This window comes from Gopherus evgoodei, chromosome 1 (assembly GCF_007399415.2).
Source record: "Gopherus evgoodei ecotype Sinaloan lineage chromosome 1, rGopEvg1_v1.p, whole genome shotgun sequence".
Classification (NCBI taxonomy): Eukaryota; Metazoa; Chordata; order Testudines; family Testudinidae; genus Gopherus; species Gopherus evgoodei.
The window spans coordinates 252,572,276-252,589,587 of record NC_044322.1 but is presented as its reverse complement, the minus strand read 5'-3'; the positions used below and the strand labels follow the sequence as shown (position 1 = coordinate 252,589,587).

Genomic DNA, 17,312 nt, shown 5'->3' with positions numbered 1-17,312 from the left:
GTTTTGGGGAAGATTGGAATAAAGATAACCAGACTTTCATTGAATACTATTTCAAAAGGGAAATTTGTTATTAAATGTGTGGAATTGGACCTAGTTTCCCTCCATAAGCCCATCAAGTGGCTATTTGCCATTTAAAATTTTTTTTTAAGGATGCATCATTATTAGAGACCAGCCATTGTCTGACTCTGGAGAGAGCAGATCTGTTTGAAGCACATTTTCTTTTGCCGATGGATAGCTGTTAACATGGTTTAAATATTTAATTTATTTTTTTATTTATGGACTAGGACTCCGTTGTGCTAGGCACTGTGTACAAACACAGAACTAAAGCCAGTCCCTGCCCCAAAGAGCTTATAATCTAAGTATAAGATAAGCAGCAGCAGATAGATACAGATAGACCAAAGGGGCAGTACAAGGAAACAATGAGACACCATTGGTCTACTTGACAGACACTGATTAAATATGCCTGGTAGGTGTATACCAGGTATATTTAACCAGCTTCTTCATTTCCCCCAAATGTGCAAAACATGTAGATTGGAAGAACAGAAAGTTCTTTTTCAAGTGCTTATATATGTCCATTATCATAGAATCATAGACTATCAGGATTGGAAGGGACACCTCAGGAGGTCATCTAGTCCAACCCCCTGCTCAAAGTAGGACCAATCCCCAGACAGATTTTTGCCCCAGAACCCTAAGTGGCCCCCTCAAAGATTGAACTCACAACCCTGGGTTTAGCAGGCCAGTGCTCAAACCACTGAGCTATCCCTCCCCCCTTGAAAAGACACAAAGGGAGGCTGTAGGTGTATGTGCGTATTGTGCTTCGATGCCAGAACATTTTCTCTAACACCTCTTGGACAGCCCCACCCATTCCTGGCTCCTTATGAGTCTCTCAGAGAGGGTATAAAGGACAGAACAGCCCGACCTCTCCTTCAGTTCCTTTTTACCCTCTGTGGTAGCTAGTCAGTATTGTGATATCACAGCTTCACTCCTTGTGAACAAAGTTGTGTTTCTTATTTTATTCTTACCTACTGGTAATGTTTTTCATTCACTGGGTGGTTTTTCTTCCTTATTTTTCTTTTTCATCACAGTTCTTTTTTTTTTTTTAAGTCAGATGGAACTTGCCTGATACTGGGAGATCCTATGACAAGGTCTCCAGGTTTCAAACCTTGTTCTGGTTGTTGAAAGCCTGTGCTTGTCAGTGATCCTCATTCATGCTATCTACAGTGCCTGGGTGAGGGCCACATAAGAGACGGATGCTTCATATGATGGTGCTTTTAGACTAGGACTAAAATGTTGTGGGAAGAGGCCTTCAGTATATTCTTATAGAGACTGTCCTTAAACCAGCATCTATGCCACCTTGGTCATCCAAGGGGAGCTCATTGGTGAGCCATTCCCAGTGCTCTTCCAGCTTTACCAGCAGATGGAAGCCGCAGGAGACTCCACAGAACATTGAAGCAGTCCCAGCCTCAGAAGCATAAGAAGAAGTCAGTATCGTGTTCCTTAAAGTCCAGAGTGCGGGACTCCTACACAGTCATTTCAGTACTGAAGGAAGCATGCCCCCCCTCAGCCTGCCATTGCTTTGTACTGGCTCATACTGATTCTCACAGCCCTGAGCCATACACTCCAGTGCCCTCCAAGGGATTGTTAAGACCAGCTACTTCCCTGGTTTCTCTGATTCCATTTGAACAGTTTTACCTACATCAAGCTCACTAACTGAATTGGAGAAGCCATGAGGGCTGGACTTAAGGCTACCCCCAAAGAAAAGGAGGCAAAAAAGCTTGATCTCTTGTTAGATTGTTAGATATGATTATTTAGTATCACAGCTTGCAAATAAGCTGCCAGAATGCTCTAGGGAACATTTCCAGTCCTAACTTCCCTTTCAGCTGCATAGCTGTGCAGCTGCCTATTCAGCCCCGCTCAGGGCTGTGGCGGGGAGAGCTGCCCCTCCCCACTGGTCCCAGCATGGACCTGCTGCCGCCGGGGGAGAGGTACCTCTCCCGCCGGCCCCAGCACTGACTTGCCAGAGCCAGGAGAGAGGAGCCCTTCCCTTGGCCCAGCCCCACCAGAGCTGCTGCGGCCAGGGAGAGGCACCTCTCCCCCAGCCCCAAGCTGCTGGGGGGGAGTCCTCTCTCCCCGGGCCAGCCTGCACCCCAAACCCCTCATCCACTGCCCCACCCCAGAGCCCACCCCCTTCATCCCAACCCTCTGCCCCAGCCCTGAGCCCCCTTCCAAACCCCAAAACCCTCAGCCCTAGCCCCATCCCAGAACCCGCACCTCCAGCCAAAGCCCTTATCCCCACACATCCCAACCCTCTGCCCCAGCCGAGCTCCTTCCCACACTCTGAAGCTCTCAGCCCCACCCCCACCACATGAATTTTGTTATGTGCACCAACATGAAGGTCATGTGTCACACATCACCTCCATATTGGTGCACATAACAAAATTCATTCCGCACATGGACGTAAAAAATTAGAGGGAACACTGTTCCAATCTCTTGTTGCAGAAAGTAATTTGGTCTCCTGTTCATCTTTGTAAACTTCCCTGGAGGTGGAGGATTCTGCTGGCAGGGCTCTGTCAACAGCAATGACTATGTGTCCTTCCTCTTGGTTGCAGTCGTTGGTCATCCTTGTGGAAGTGCAGCAAACAGATTATTTCCTTTTCAAGGGCTATGCCTTATTCTCATCCAAAACAGATGAAGTTTAATACACTGAAAGACCCTAGCAGTCCTAAAGTACTTAGGTTTGTACACGTCTGTTCTGAAGAGAACTAGGTATTGTTCTCAATACCAGCTGAGGAAGCAGCATTTCTTCTTCTGTCAGGCTGATCATTTCAGAAGGAGACTAAGGTCTCAGAGAAGGAGGCCTCCATCCCCTACCACTTCATTCTCATCATCCAGACAAACATAGGCCTTCAGTTTCCCTGCTTGACTTCTATGTGGAGGAGAGCATACTCACATGGATCTTACTGGCACTTTCCCTCTCCTCCAAGATAGGTTATCCCATTTCCTGCATGCATGACACGTCATCACCTCAGAAAAATGGGTGCTAAGCACAGTGCAATCAGACATACCCTGCATTTGCTGTCCCCCTTTCCTATCTGCCTTCCCTGTCCTTCAGGGACACCACTTGTGACTCTGTGTGAGGACAAGAAATGCAGACTCTGTGTTCTTTGGGTGTTATAGAATTGCCTCCACTTTATCAAGGCACAGGTGTTTATTCCCAATAGTTTCTAATGACCAAAGCCAAAAGGGATCTCAGACCCAATGTAGATCTTTGGATCCTAAACAAATACATCAAGAAGTTAAAGTTCTATGTGGTGTCCTGCACTACTATTATCCCTTTCCTAGATCTGAGAGACTGGTATACTGCCCTTGACTTACAGGATGGCTACTTCCATGTGGCAGTCCACCATGATCATAGGAAGTTCCTAAGGTTCGTGGTTGGTGAATTGGTAATGATTTTTCCTATCTGCCCTCTGATCAGTCAACAGTATTGAGGGTTTTCACCAAGTACATGGAAGTGGTAGTAATCTACCTCCATAGATGTCTAAATGTATCCTTACCTGGACAGTTGATTGGTTCTGGGTCATTCCAGATGTCTGATAGTGTAATGGACAGTGGTCTCTATCTTACTGTTCAGCATCCTGGGCCTGAAAACAAAGGCAACTCAGCATTATCTGCTCTACAAATAGAGTTCATTGGAGTGATCCTGGACTTGACTTCTGCTTCATGCCAGATTCCAAACTATTTGAGCCCTCTGCAAATTGCTCAAAGATCAGTCACAAACCACTGTGGGGAGCTGCCTCAGACTTATAGGTCACATAGTGGCATGCATATATGTGACCCCTCATACCAGGTTCCATTACAGAGCAATGCAAGCTTGGCTCAAGTCAGCCTATCACCCTCAAGTTTCCCATCTGTATGAGCTGTATGTGTCCAGGACAGGGTATTGTCGTCTCTGAACTGGAAGATGAGCCAAGACCACATGTTTGAGGGAATCTCTCCCTTGCATGATTTTGTTAATGGTGGGAACACATTTAAGTCTCTTATGGAGTGTCCAGGGAGACTGAAATGTCTCCCTGGACACTCAGTAACAGACTTATTCAGAGTGGCAATTCTTCAACAAAAAAACTTCAAAAACAGATTCCTACAAGAAACTGCAGAACGAATTAATTTGCAAACTGGACACCATCAAATTAAGCCTGAATAAAGACTGGGAGTGGATGGGTCACTACAAAAAGTAATTTTCCCTCTGCTGATACTCACACCTTCTTGGCAACTGTTGTAAATAGGTTGCTTTGATTGCACTGGCCTCATTAGCACTACAAAAGTAATTTCCCCTCCCTTCACATTCACCCCTTCTTGTCAACTATTGAGAATAGGCCACTTCCACCTTAATTGAATTGGCTCGTTTTCACTGACCCCCCCCACCACACACACATACTTGGTAAGGCAACTCCCATCTTTTCATGTGCTAGAATATATATTCTGCTTACTGTATTTTTCACTTCATGCCTCTGATGAAGTGGATTTTAGCCCACAAAAGCTTATGCCCAAATAAATTTGTTAGTCTCTAAGGTGCCACAAGGCCTCCTTGTTGTTTTGCTGATACAGACTAACACGGCTACTGCTCTGAAACAACTATCAGAGTGGATTATCAGCTGCATCACTGCGTTTTGCTGCCAAGGACATAATGCCTCTTGAGAAGCTGACAGCATGCTCTACAGGGGATCATTCAGCTTCTGCAGCATTTGTGGGACATGTCCTTATTCTGGATATTTGTAGGGCAGCAATGCGCTCTTCCATCCACATTGCTTACTAGACACTAAGCACCTACTGCTGCACAAGGGAAGAAGCAAATGTGGGGAAAATAGTCATACAGTCCCTCTTCCGATGAGACTTGAAACCCCACCACTTTGAGAACAGCTTGGAAGTTAGCTACAGTGTAAGAGACACATGCAACACATCTTAAAAAACAACAGTTTTGAGAAGGTAACCATTTTTTTTTTTTGCCTAGAAATACAAGGTTCATACTGAGGGCTTGTCTACATCAGAAAGTTGCAGCGCTGGTGAGGGAGTTACAGCGCTGCAACTTAGGAGGTGTACACATCTGCAGGGCACCACCAGCGCTGCAACTCCCTGTTTGCAGCGCTGGCCGTACTCCCGTTTTGTCTCGGGTGTAGAGGATCCAGCGCTGGTGATCCAGCGCTGGTAATCCAATGTAGACAGTTACCAGCGCTTTTCTTGACCTCCGTGGAAGGAGGAAGCCTCTGGTAATCAAGCTGGTTTCCTTTCCCGGTTTGCTCTCTCGGTCCCGGAGCCACCCAGCAAACCGCAGGGAAGGAGACCTGCTTGCTCAGGGTTCCGGGACCGAGAGAGCAAACCGGGAAAGGAGACCAGCTTCGCCGCGGTTTGCTCTCTCGGTCCCGGAGCCAGCCAGCAAACCGCAGGGAAGGAGACCTGCTTGCTCGGGGCTCCGGGAACTAGAGAGCAAACCGGGAAAGGAGACCCGCTTCGCCGCGGTTTGCTCTCTCGGTCCCGGAACCCCGAGCAAGCAGGTCTCCTTCCCTGCGGTTTGCTGGCTGGCTCCGGGACCGAGAGAGCAAACCGCGGCGTTCCCGGTTTGCTCTCTCGGTCCCGGAACCCCGAGCAAGCAGGTCTCCTTCCCTGCGGTTTGCTGGCTGGCTCCGGGAACGCGAGAGCAAACCGCGGGGAAGCTGGTTTCCTTTCCCGGTTTGCTCTCTCGTCCCGGAACCCCCCTTGAAGCCGCCCAACAGCGCTGCAGTGTGGCCACATCTAACACCACTTGCAGCGCTGGTTGCTGTAAGTGTGGCCACTCTGCAGCGCTGGCCCTATACAGCTGTACTAATACAGCTGTAACAACCAGCGCTGCAAAATTTTAGATGTAGACATGGCCTAAGTGTAGTACTCTGCCACTTTCTGTAAATGCAGATAGATGGTTCTGCAGTAATGAGAGGATGCAGTAGTCAAATGTTATAGTGTGGCTGAGATGTCACATGATCCTGGTCAGACTAAGTTCATGCAAATGAACACATGCCTTTCAGTTTGTGTGCCGCCTTGGCCAGCTGGTTAACACATGTCTGTGTTTAGTTGCTTAGCTGTGCGCCTCCTGCAGTATCTTGCTCAGAGCAGAAAGCATCTGTGTGCACTGTCTGTCCCTCCTGTTAGAATCATGCTTCCCAAAGTGTTTCCCCATCAGAAGTAAACAGGAATCTAAGAATAGCTCTCACATCTCTTTGCAGTGTATTTTCATTATTGGCTATTGAAACAGTCAATCTTTCTAGACAGCTGATGGAACTCTGAAAGCTCATGAGGTTGAAAGCAGCCACATGGACCACTGCATAGGATGTTACCTGGCTCAGCTGAGCTGCAATGACATCTGTAAGAGCATATCAAGAGAAACTTTTCTTTCTGAACCTCTTGAGTTCATTTTGAGGCTTATTCTGTTTAACCCTCAGGTATCACTAGTGCTGCATGCAGATACTAATAAGGACTTAATCTGTACAATGGAGTTTAAAGAAGGGGGTATCTCCAGTTTTCTCGTACTTATGTTTCCAGCAAGTTACATTACTGTAACCTTTCATATCTCTCTCTCTTTAAAATATGTCCTCAGGCGACATGTGTTGTGCTCACATTTAAATTTTAAGTATAAACCTAGGATATGGCTACACTTGCAGCTGTACAGCGCTGGGAGTTAAACCTGTCTTCGTACAGCTGAGTAGGGAAAGTGCTGCAGTCGGTCCACACTGACAGCTGTCAGTGCACTGTCGTGGCCACATTTGCAGCATCTGCAGCAGCATTGGGAGCAGTGCATTATGGGCAGCTATCCCAGCTTTCAAGTGGCTGCAACGTGCTTTTCAGAAGGGGGGGTGGAGTGTGACAGGGAGCGTGTGGGGGAGAGAGAGTGGATTTTTGGAGCCGACACTGTCAGCAGCTGCCTTGCAAGTTCCGACCTCCTCCACCACCCCTCTCTCACTCACTGAAAGCAAACAGCTGTTTCTTCTTTGAGTGGTTGTTCATGTCCATTCAAAGTAGGTGTGCGCGCACCGCATGCATGCCAGCCGGAAGATTTTCCCCTAGCAGCGTCCGTAGGGTCGGCCCTGGCGCCCCCTGGAATGGCACCACCACAGCGCCCTATAAAGGGGCCCGCCGACCCTCCACCCCCTCAGTTCCTTCTTACCGCCGGTGACAGCTAGCTGGAACTTCTCTTGCGTAGCAATCTGGCAGTTTCCTATCCGTACCGTTTAGTTCATGTATTCAGTTATATAGATAGTTAGTTAGATCTTTGTATATAGTTTTCATAGTTGAGGGGTTCCCCCCCCACAGTCTTCGTCGCCTGCTGGGGCATGTCCGGGTCTCCTGGGTTCAAACTCTGCGAGGACTGTGGGAAATTCATGCCTAAGAGTGACCCGCACTCTGCATGCTTGAGGTGCCTCGGAGAGAGCCACCTAAAGGACCGGTGCTCTATCTGTAGAGGCTTCCACCCACGAACTCTTAAGGATAGGGCTCAAAGACTTAGAGTCCTCCTGATGGAGGTGGCCCTGCGACCACCCTCGGACCCAGAGCCGGCCGAGGCGGGCCCCAGCACGTCGTCCTTGGTGCGGAGTGCCCCGGCACTGGCATCAGGACTTAGGGCCCAGCCCAAGTCGTCCAAGACCCGGCACTGGGCGGAGTTGGGTCATAGGAGGTCGGCCTCAGTGTGGCACTGCTCACCTTCGCCGATGCCCGCCAAGAGAAAGAAGCCGGTGAGGGATCACTCTCCCCACCAGGACCCGAGGCCGACTCCGCCAGTGGGGCTAAGTGGACAGCCTCTCAAGGTTCCGTCGACTCCCGCACCGCAGAGAGGGCAGTCGAGTCTGGACCAGCCCAATTCTCCGGGCCTCAGTGGAGACATACGCACCCCCGTCAATGCCGGAGGCTTTCGAGGTGGCTTCAGACCTGATGGGTCTCCCGGAACCAACCTCCCCGCATCGTAAGGAGTTGCCTACTGTGGTCTGCCCTCCAGTACAATCTAAAGGCAAGCCGGCCATGCTATCACCTCCCTCTGCGCACCAAGCTGCAAAGGCGGCACCGGACCAGGGGAGAGGCTCCCTGCCACCTTGGCACCGCTCACCTTCGGTGCCAGGTGCTGCTCCCCCCCAAGTCTTCTTACTCAGAGACCTCAGACTCAGAGGCGGACTCCTATTGCTCCAGCAGGTCGCGGAGCAGGAGATCGATGTCGGGGGCGAGCCACCAGGGTTACCTGCAGTGGCAGCAACAATGGCAGCCGCCCTCGCAGTGGCCGTTTTGGACTCCCTGGACCTACCATCAGTCGGTAGGCCAGGCATTTGGCCCTCGGTCACGATCGGCTTCGTTGTCCTCGACGTCAGTGGCCCTGGCGCAGCTGCCTCCCGCATCGGCACCGTCGCCGGGCAGGGGTGTGCCTTCGTCAAGTTCAGCACCCCCTAACCAGGCAGCGGCACCGGCAGCAGCTTTAGTTCGGGCCCCGTCGGCACCGCATGATACGCCAAGTCACTCGCTGGCAACCCCGATACCGGCCACGGTGCTGCATTTGGACTCAGAACCGGCACCACAACCTCAATACCATGTGCTGCAGGACCCCGAGGGGCCGCACGCACCGGAGGAAGGGCCGCTCCATGTAATCTCTTCGTCATCCTCCCCGGACGAGGCAGTCTCGGGCACAGCTGTGGCTCTGGCCCTCGAGGACACTCGAATTCTCCAGCAATTGCTCTGGCGAGCAGCTCAAAGGCTCGCAATCCAAGCGGAGGAGATCGAGGTGGACATGGACCCTGTAGTGGACATCCTGGCCCCCTCAGGGCCTTCCAGGGTGGCCCTTCCGCTGATAAAGACGATAGCGGATACGTCCCGCACCCTATGGCAAACACCAGCCTCATTGGCCCCTACTGCCAAGAGAACGGAGCGGCGCTACTTCGTCCCCTCTAAAAGGCACGAACACCTGTACACCAGCCTCCCCCGGACTCACTGGTAGTAGATGCGGCTTACCAGCGGGAGCGTCAAGGGTTTCAGGGGTCAACGCCAAAGAGCAGAGACGCAAAAAGACTTGAGCTCTTTGGCAGGAAGGTGTACTCCACGGGGGGACTCCAACTCCGCCTTGCCAATGAACAGGCAATAGTAAGCTGATATGGCCACAACACGTGTTCGACCATGTTGAAGTTCGCGGAGCTCCTTTCCCAGGGCTCGGGATCAGAATTTTCGGCCCTAGTGGAGGAGGGCAAACTGATCTCTCGAGCCTCCTTCCAGGCCGCCTTAGATGCGGCGGACTCAGCCTCGCGCACTCTGGCCATGGGCTTGGTCATGCGATAGGGCGCCTGGCTCCAGGTCTCGGGCCTGCCCTGTGAGGTCCAGCAGATGATCCAAGACCTCCCCTTCGAAGGGCAGATGTTGTTTTCAGAGAAAACGGACAAATGTCTCCATAGTTCAAAGGACTCGAGGGCCACGCTTCGCTCACTCGGCTTGTGAACCCCTGCAACCCAGCGCAGACAATTTAGTCCGCAGGCGGCCCCTCGCCCATACCAGCCACAGGCTCACCAGGAGCTGGGACGCAGGCGGGGTAGAAATGGCAGGAGACATCCTCAACGTCACCCCTCCGGCCAGGTGTCTGGCCATTCGAGACCACCATCTGTGCCTAGACCCCCTATTTGATGGTACGGTCGAGGACAACCTACCAATCGAGACTCTGGATCCTCCCACCCCTACCTTTGGGTCATGTCTGTCTCACTTCTTCCTTGCCTGGTCCAGAATTACATCGGACAAATGGGTTCTCCGCATGGTAGAGAGGGGATATTCTATCCAGTTTTCCTCTCTCCCGCCCCACCAACCCCCCTCTCCGTCTCTCTTCAGAGACCCTTCTCACGAGCAACTTCTGGTTCAAGAAGTGAAGTCACTCACAAAGGCAGAGGCGGTGGAGGAAGTCCCGCGGGAGCTCAGGGGCAAAGGCTTCTACTCCTGGTACTTCCTCATACCAAAGGCAAAAGGAGGCTTGAGACCCATCCTAGACTTGCGGCGGCTGAACAAGTTTGTGCAAAAACTCAATCTCCCTGTCCTTGATCATCCCCTCCCTGGATCCAGGAGATTGGTATGCCGCCCTCAACTTAAAGGACGTCTATTTCCACATCGCCATAATTCCACGGCACCGCCGGTACTTCAGGTTCGTCGTGTCCGGCGTCCATCTGCAGTTCACGGTGCTCCTGTTTGGCCTGTCAGCTGCTCCCCGGGTCTTCACGAAGTGCATGGCGGTCGTGGTGGCCTTCCTGCGCAGGCGTGGCATCCAGGTATTCCCCTACCTGGACAACTGGCTCATAAAGGGCTGCTCCATGGAGCAGGTAGAGACCCAGGTGCTGTTCATCAGGCGGACCTTTCTCGATCTGGGCCTCCTCCTGAATGATGCCAAATCCACTCTGTCTCTGACGCAACGCATAGAGTTCATAGGAGCGGTTCTGGACTCCACACATGCCAAAGTATATCTGCTGGAGTCCAGGTTCTGTGCAATTTCCGAGCTCATCCTCGGACTGCACCGCACCCAGGTCACCATGGTGCAAGTTTGCCTCCGGCTGTTGGGCCACCTGGCAGCATGCACCTATGTGGTGGTCCATGCCAGATTCCGGCTTCGCCAGCTGCAGTCCTGGTTGGCGACAGTTTATCGCCCGGTCAGGGACCCCCTGGACTCAGTGGTGTCTGTTCCCCTCTTGGTGCTGCACTCGCTTCTGTGGTGGCTCAACCCGCGGGAAGTCTGCATGGGCGTTCCCTTTGCTGCCTCACAGCCCTCCCTCTCCTTGGTGACAGACGCCTCGGATCGAGGTTGGGGAGCACACCTGGCAAGCCTCAGGACGCAGGGCTTGTGGTCGCCGGAGGACCTCGAGTTGCATATCAATGTCAGGGAGTTGAGAGCCGTCCGCCTGGCGTGTTTGACCTTCCGGTCCCACCTGGCCGGCAGGTGTGTTTTAGTCCTTCCTGACAACACGGTGGCAGTCTTTTATATCAACAAACAGGAGGGTGCACGCTCCTCTCCCCTCTGCAGGGAAGCCCTCGCGCTGTGGGATTTCTGCATCCACAATGCCACCCACCTGACAGTATTCTGTCTTCCGGGAGAGCAGAACGGGTTGGTGGACACCGTCAGCCGCTTGTTCCAGGGTCACGAGTGGTCCCTCCGATGGGACGTTGTGCGCTCAATTTTCCAGCTTTGGGACTTTCCCCGGCTAGACCTGTTTGCCTCCAGGGAAAACAGGAAGTGCCGACGGTTTTGCTCCCTTCTGGGCCGCAGTCGGGGGTCTCTGTCTGACGCCTTCCTTCAGCCATGGGAGGACGGCCTGCTCTATGCCTTCCCTCCGATCCCCCTGATACACAGGGTGCTTTTAAAGATTTGCAAGGATCGTGCCAGGGTAATCCTGATAGCTCCGGCGTGGCCGCGCCAGCATTGGTACATGTCACTCCTGCACGTGTCCATTCAGGCGCCCCTGACGCTGTCCCTGTTCCTGGACCTGATCACGCAGGACAGGGGCTCCCTCCGCCATCCGAACCTCGAGTCCCTTCACCTCACAGCCTGGATGCTCCATGGCTGAACCCAGTGGAATTGCAGTCTTCCCAGCAGGTCAGGCAGTTGCTGCTGGGTAGCAGGAAACCGTCAGCTAGGGTCACCTACCTTGCTAAATGGAAGTGCTTCTCCATCTGGTCAAGTCAGAGGGGTCATGACCCGCTGGGGGTTCCAATTCCCGCTGTCCTTGACTATTTGCTTCACCTACGACAACTAGGCCTTTCCCTTTCCTCCATTCGCGTTCACTTGGTGGCCATATCTGCCTTTCATCCGGGAGAGAGGGGTACCTCAGTGTTTGTGAACCCACTGGTTGGGCATTTCCTCAAGGGTATGGACAGGCCCTTCCTGCATGTGTGTCAGCCGACCCCTGCTTGGGACCTGAATCTGGTCCTCTCCGTCCTTTCGGGGCCTCCCTTTGAGCTTCTGGCTCCCTGCTGTACCTGTCATACAAGACCGCCTTCCTGGTGGCGATAACCTCGGCCCGACGGGTGTCGGAGCTTCAAGTGTTAACATCTGAGCCCTCGTACAGAGTCTTCTACAGGGACAAGGTCCAACTGAGACCTCATCCGGCTTTCCTACCCAAGGTCATTTCACAGTTCCACATGGACCAAGATATCTTTCTCCTGATGTTTTATCCGAAACCACACGCCTCCAGTGAAGAGCAGAGGCTACATTCCCTGGATGTCCGCAGGGCCTTGGCTTTTTACATAGAGCATACTAAGCCGTTCAGACGCTCAACCCAGCTCTTCGTCGCAGTGGCAGAAAGGATGAAGGGGCTCCCGATCTCCTCTCAGTGAATCTCTTCGTGGATTGCGACTTGCATCTGGGAATGCTACCATATAGCTAAGTCCCCTGTCCCTCCGGTTACGGTCCACTCCACTAGGGCGCAGGCCTCCTCTGCGGCTTTCCTGGCTCAGGTTCTGACTCAGGAGATTTGTAGAACGGCCACGTGATCCTCCATCCACACGTTCTCGTCTCACTATGCCATCACGCACCAGGCTAGGGATGATGCAGCCTTTGGTCGCGCAGTACTCCAGTCAGCAGTGATCTCCGACCCCACCTCCTAAGGTTAGGCTTGTGAGTCACCTACTTTGAATGGACATGAACAACCACTCGAAGAAGAAAAAACGGTTACCCACCTTTTAGTAACTGTTGTTCTTCGAGATGTGTTATTCATGTCCATTCCAACACCCACCCTGCTGCCCCTCTGTCGGAGTGCTGGCAAGAAGGAACTGAGGGCGAGGGGGGTCGGCAGGCCCCTTTATAGGGCACCGTGGTGGCGCCACTCCAGGGGGTGCCCGGGCCGACTCTACGGACGCTGCTAGGGAAAATCTTCCGGCTGGCGTGCACGCAGCACGTGCACACCTACTTTGAATGGACATGAACAACACATCTCGAAGAACAACAGTTACTAAAGGGTAGATAACTGTTTTTTGTTTTTTTCCTCACAGACCAGATAAGCAGTCGCTCTGAAACCGACACCCCCCCCGCCCACTGCGCTGCTTCTCTCCTCAAGCCCCCTTCACCCCCCCCCTCAAGCAAACACTAGCTGTGGGCATTCCAAAGGGAGCCCCCCAGCCTCTGCTCATTCACAGCAAACAGTAGCTGTGTTTGTTTTTTTTGATAAGCAGCTTCGGGAGCCCGGAGTTCACAACAAAACAAAGAGAGGCATCACAACAAAACAAAGCAGGACCTTCACTTAAAAGGAATATGGGAAGTTTCTGGAGGTCAGTCACAGCGTACTAAGATTATTCCCTGTTTACACTGGCACCCCAGCGCTTCAGTAGCAGCGCTATACTCTTTATTCCTCTCGAGGAGGTGGAGTACAAGCAGCACTGTAGCCACGGAGATACAGCGCTGTATGTGCCTTGCCAGTGTGTATGGGGAGTGAGTTACAGCGCTACAAAGCCACCAACAGCACTGTAACTCTCAAGTGTAGCCAAGGCCTTAGATGCATACTGATTGCTAATACTTTAATTCCCCTCATTTAAAATAAAGATGGTTTTCCTAGTATAGATGGTCTCATGGACAAGGAGATCTGCTAGTTTTGTGTTTTGTGTTTGAGGTGGGAGGACAATGATTGTGTAAACTTTTTTGCCCTAATTTCTAAATATTTAGGTGATGGTGTACGTAGCCAAGTGCCTCCCATTTATGTTCAGAAAGAATTCTTGAACTACTCAAGACTACTCACTAAATTATTCCCACTGATGTTCAGTTCTTTGATATCTGTAGTGATGGTTCTTTGAACATTTCCTTTTGGAGTTTATTCAGTTTCCCAGTTACTTTGACGGTATTTTCACGAATATCAAAAGTAAACTTTTCCTTCCTTTCTTTCAGTACATTACACCTAATCTTACCATCTTCCAAGATTGCAAATAATTGCTTTCCTTCATTGACATTGTTACTTTCAAAGTATTTTTACACTGTGCTGCTGCTCAGAGTTCTCTTTCGTAGATATTAAAAATATTGCTCCCTGTCTCTCCGCAAGTGCTCTGTTCTTGTGCTCTAATTCTTGAATCATATTCTTTACCATTAACTGTATTTTCTGTTTTGATATAGGATTCTAGGAGATAAATCCTTGCACGTGAATTTGAAACTATATTTCCCTTTGCTAAACACTGAATACTCATGTTGCTGTTTTAACAGCTGTATATTTCTTGTAGGAACATATTATAAAGCTTTTTATACCATTAAACTTGTTCATTCATACTCTTCTTAATTGTCTTTTCTTAATTAAGATTGAAAATCTCCAGGAACAGTTAAGAGACAAGGAAAAACAGATGAGCAGTTTGAAGGATCGAGTAAAATCCCTGCAGGCTGACACCACCAACACTGACACTGCCTTGACCACACTGGAGGAAGCACTTGCAGAGAAAGTGAGTGTAAAGGGCACAAGTCCTTTAAATCCAAAATTCATTCTGCTAATCATCTCTGTAAATCCAAACTTCTTTGGCACTGCCTTGAATTCTAGGTAACAGAAGAGATACCTTTATGGTGTAATCTGAATTAAGGCAGCAATACAGTTCTCAATACATATGCTAGGGATAGGATTTAGGGGGAGGGCATTCTGTAGCATTGTCTTTACAATGGCATGTTGTAGGGAGTTATGCCTCATGCTGCTACCCCACTGATTAGGTCCATCATATAACTCTGTATGAAAAGAATTGCTGCTGCTTATAGTGTGCTAATATTGTATAGACCTTTGTGGAGTATTGCTTGAGCTGTCATCTTTTTCTGCGGTGCATCTTTAGCACTGCTGCTAGAAGGCACATTCTAGGTGACAGGCCCTGGATTCTTTACCTTTTCAGGTCAGGCTGATGTCTTATTTTTATTTTTTTCTTCTCTCATATGTTTCGTAGTTTTTTATTTTGGTGGGGGAGGTCTTTTCTTTTTTTTTTTCTTTTTTTTTTTTAAGTTCACCCTCTGAATCTTATATTTTTGGTTCTCAAAACTAAATCACACAGAACTCAGTGATCCTGATGTAACTACAACCCAGTCTCCTTTCTTTGCTGTCCTGTTGTTCTCATTGCATTTTTCATTCTTGCATAGCAGGGGATTGTTGACTGAGGGAACAGCTGGGTCTGTTCTGTTCCTAAAAGGGCTCTCTTTAGCATTACTGCATATTTTGTCTCAGTTCCTTCAGGGAGAGGGCAATGGCTCCCTCAGTCTGTCAGACTCGGAATACAAAGCTTTGTTGCTGTGCTTGCTTGCAGTTGAGACTTATTTTATAAATGGAATACACTCACATCACATCAGCTTTTAAGCTTGATGAGCATCTGTTGATGCTTGGTGTATGGAAGAATTGTTTTTATTGCTAATCCCATCCCCACATTGGTTTCATGTCTCGCATCTTGTATATTGCATCTCTTTGGATGCAAACTTCGGAAAAATAGGATTTGAATATGTAAGAGTGTAATGCTTGGTGCTTCTTGCTGCCAAGTGACCTGACTGAACTTTTGTTTAGTCAGGAGCTGGATAAATGAGATAATACTCTAATAATATTATTAGACATTCAGTGATTGGAGAGTTTGCAGTAACAAGCAGCCTGGGACTTCTTAATCATGAAACCAGAGAAGTTTCATGATATTTTCTTCCCTCCTGAGGTCTGTTGGAGGAGAGTAGAGATGACCAGCAATATTCTGCGCACTTTCTCCCCTTAAACTAATAAGCAGAGATGTGGTATGATGTCTTCTCAGAAATAAGCAAAATTTTTACCTGTTAAGCTGATTCAAAGGGATTTTCATCACAGGGTACTGTGTTCTTTTGTCAGGAGCGGACTATTGAGCGCCTGAAGGAGCAACGGGACAGGGACGAGCGAGAAAAACAAGAGGAGATTGACAACTATAAAAAAGATCTTAAGGACCTGAAAGAAAAAGTCAGCCTCTTGCAAGGAGATCTCTCTGAGAAAGAGGTTAACACTAGCAACATTAACCTTCTCTATTGTTAGTTGTTTATTGTAAAGGGGGTATGTTTGGGGGGAAAGGATATTCTATAGACTTGATTCTGTAACATGTTTATACACTGAAGAGACACTTGTGTCAGACCTTTTGGTGTGGCTCACCACATTGTCCCATTAAATGATGTGGTTTGATCACTGGCATTCTCAGTGAAGTTGGGAGTTGGTAAAGTTGTTGGCAGCACTTACCTGGATCTCAGTAATTCTGAAATAGAGCTAGTTAGTGTCTATTAAACATACTGAAGAAAATGGGAGAAAGAGGAAGGATTTATTGATGCTATGCTTTTAAAAGAGCTGCAGATCAGTGACATGTGAAACTACAATCAGTAGACAGGACAAATAGCGTCTTCTCAGCTCGCTGCAACATATATGCCATCTTCTCATTAAACACATGGGATTAAGAGCACAAGCAGCTAAAACCTGTGTGTATGAAAAATTCACAGATAAAGGTTCTTCCTGTAGATTTTGCTGTATCTTCTGCAACTTTATGCAAGTTGTATTTCTAGACCTTGTGGATGTGAAGAGCCATCTTGCTGTTGATAAAATGGACCGCTGTGTCATGTCTATACAGCCAGACTAATTAATATAATTTCACTAGTAGAAGTGTAAATTTTCTCCATTCATCTCCAGGGGTTATATCCTCAAATCTACCTACAATTTTATTTTAAAACCCCAATTACTACAATTAATGCAATCAAACCATGCAATTTTGTATTTATATATATGAAAAGTTGCGAATTATGGAGAAAGTAGGATGGGGTTAGTGAATTCCACACCCTAAGCGCTACCATAGTAAAAACATGAACATCATCTAATCTATGATACAGTGGTTGAATCCGTTAAAGACAGGTGGTGATTTGTTTAATACCACTACTACGAAAATAATAATGCCATTAAAAAAAAAAACAAACTTCTGTCATGTCATTGCAACTGAATTTTAAGGGAGTTTTTACTGGGTTTTTTCTCTTACCCTGAGAATCTGAAGTGAACCAAGCTGACCTAGGTTATTTTCCAAAGCGGAAACCAGAACATTATGTGTGGAAGACACAGGAGAACAAAGACAAAAAGGACATTTAAAGTTGTGATATTGTGCCTAATGATCATTTATTCAATAGCAGTTGTGTTCTGCTTGCTTGTTTTAGGCTTCCCTGTTGGATCTGAAGGAACATGCCTCATCCCTGGCTTCCTCAGGACTGAAGAAGGATTCCAGGCTCAAGACTCTGGAAATTGCATTGGAGCAGAAGAAAGAGGAGTGTCTGAAAATGGAAACTCAGCTGAAGAAGGTAAAAA

General features: G+C 49.2%; 1 protein-coding gene across 8 annotated transcripts in view; it reads left to right on the top strand.

The window, feature by feature from the left end:
• Positions 1-17,312, top strand: part of ERC1 (ELKS/RAB6-interacting/CAST family member 1) — a 593,813-nt gene that overhangs the window by 217,794 nt on the left and 358,707 nt on the right. For all 8 annotated transcript variants that reach the window (XM_030543036.1, XM_030543051.1, XM_030543046.1 and 5 more), the window contains 3 exons: positions 14,305-14,442; positions 15,837-15,977; positions 17,165-17,305. In XM_030543036.1, the coding sequence (XP_030398896.1) occupies positions 14,305-14,442; positions 15,837-15,977; positions 17,165-17,305 (420 nt within the window). The remainder of the gene's footprint in view (positions 1-14,304; positions 14,443-15,836; positions 15,978-17,164; positions 17,306-17,312) is intronic.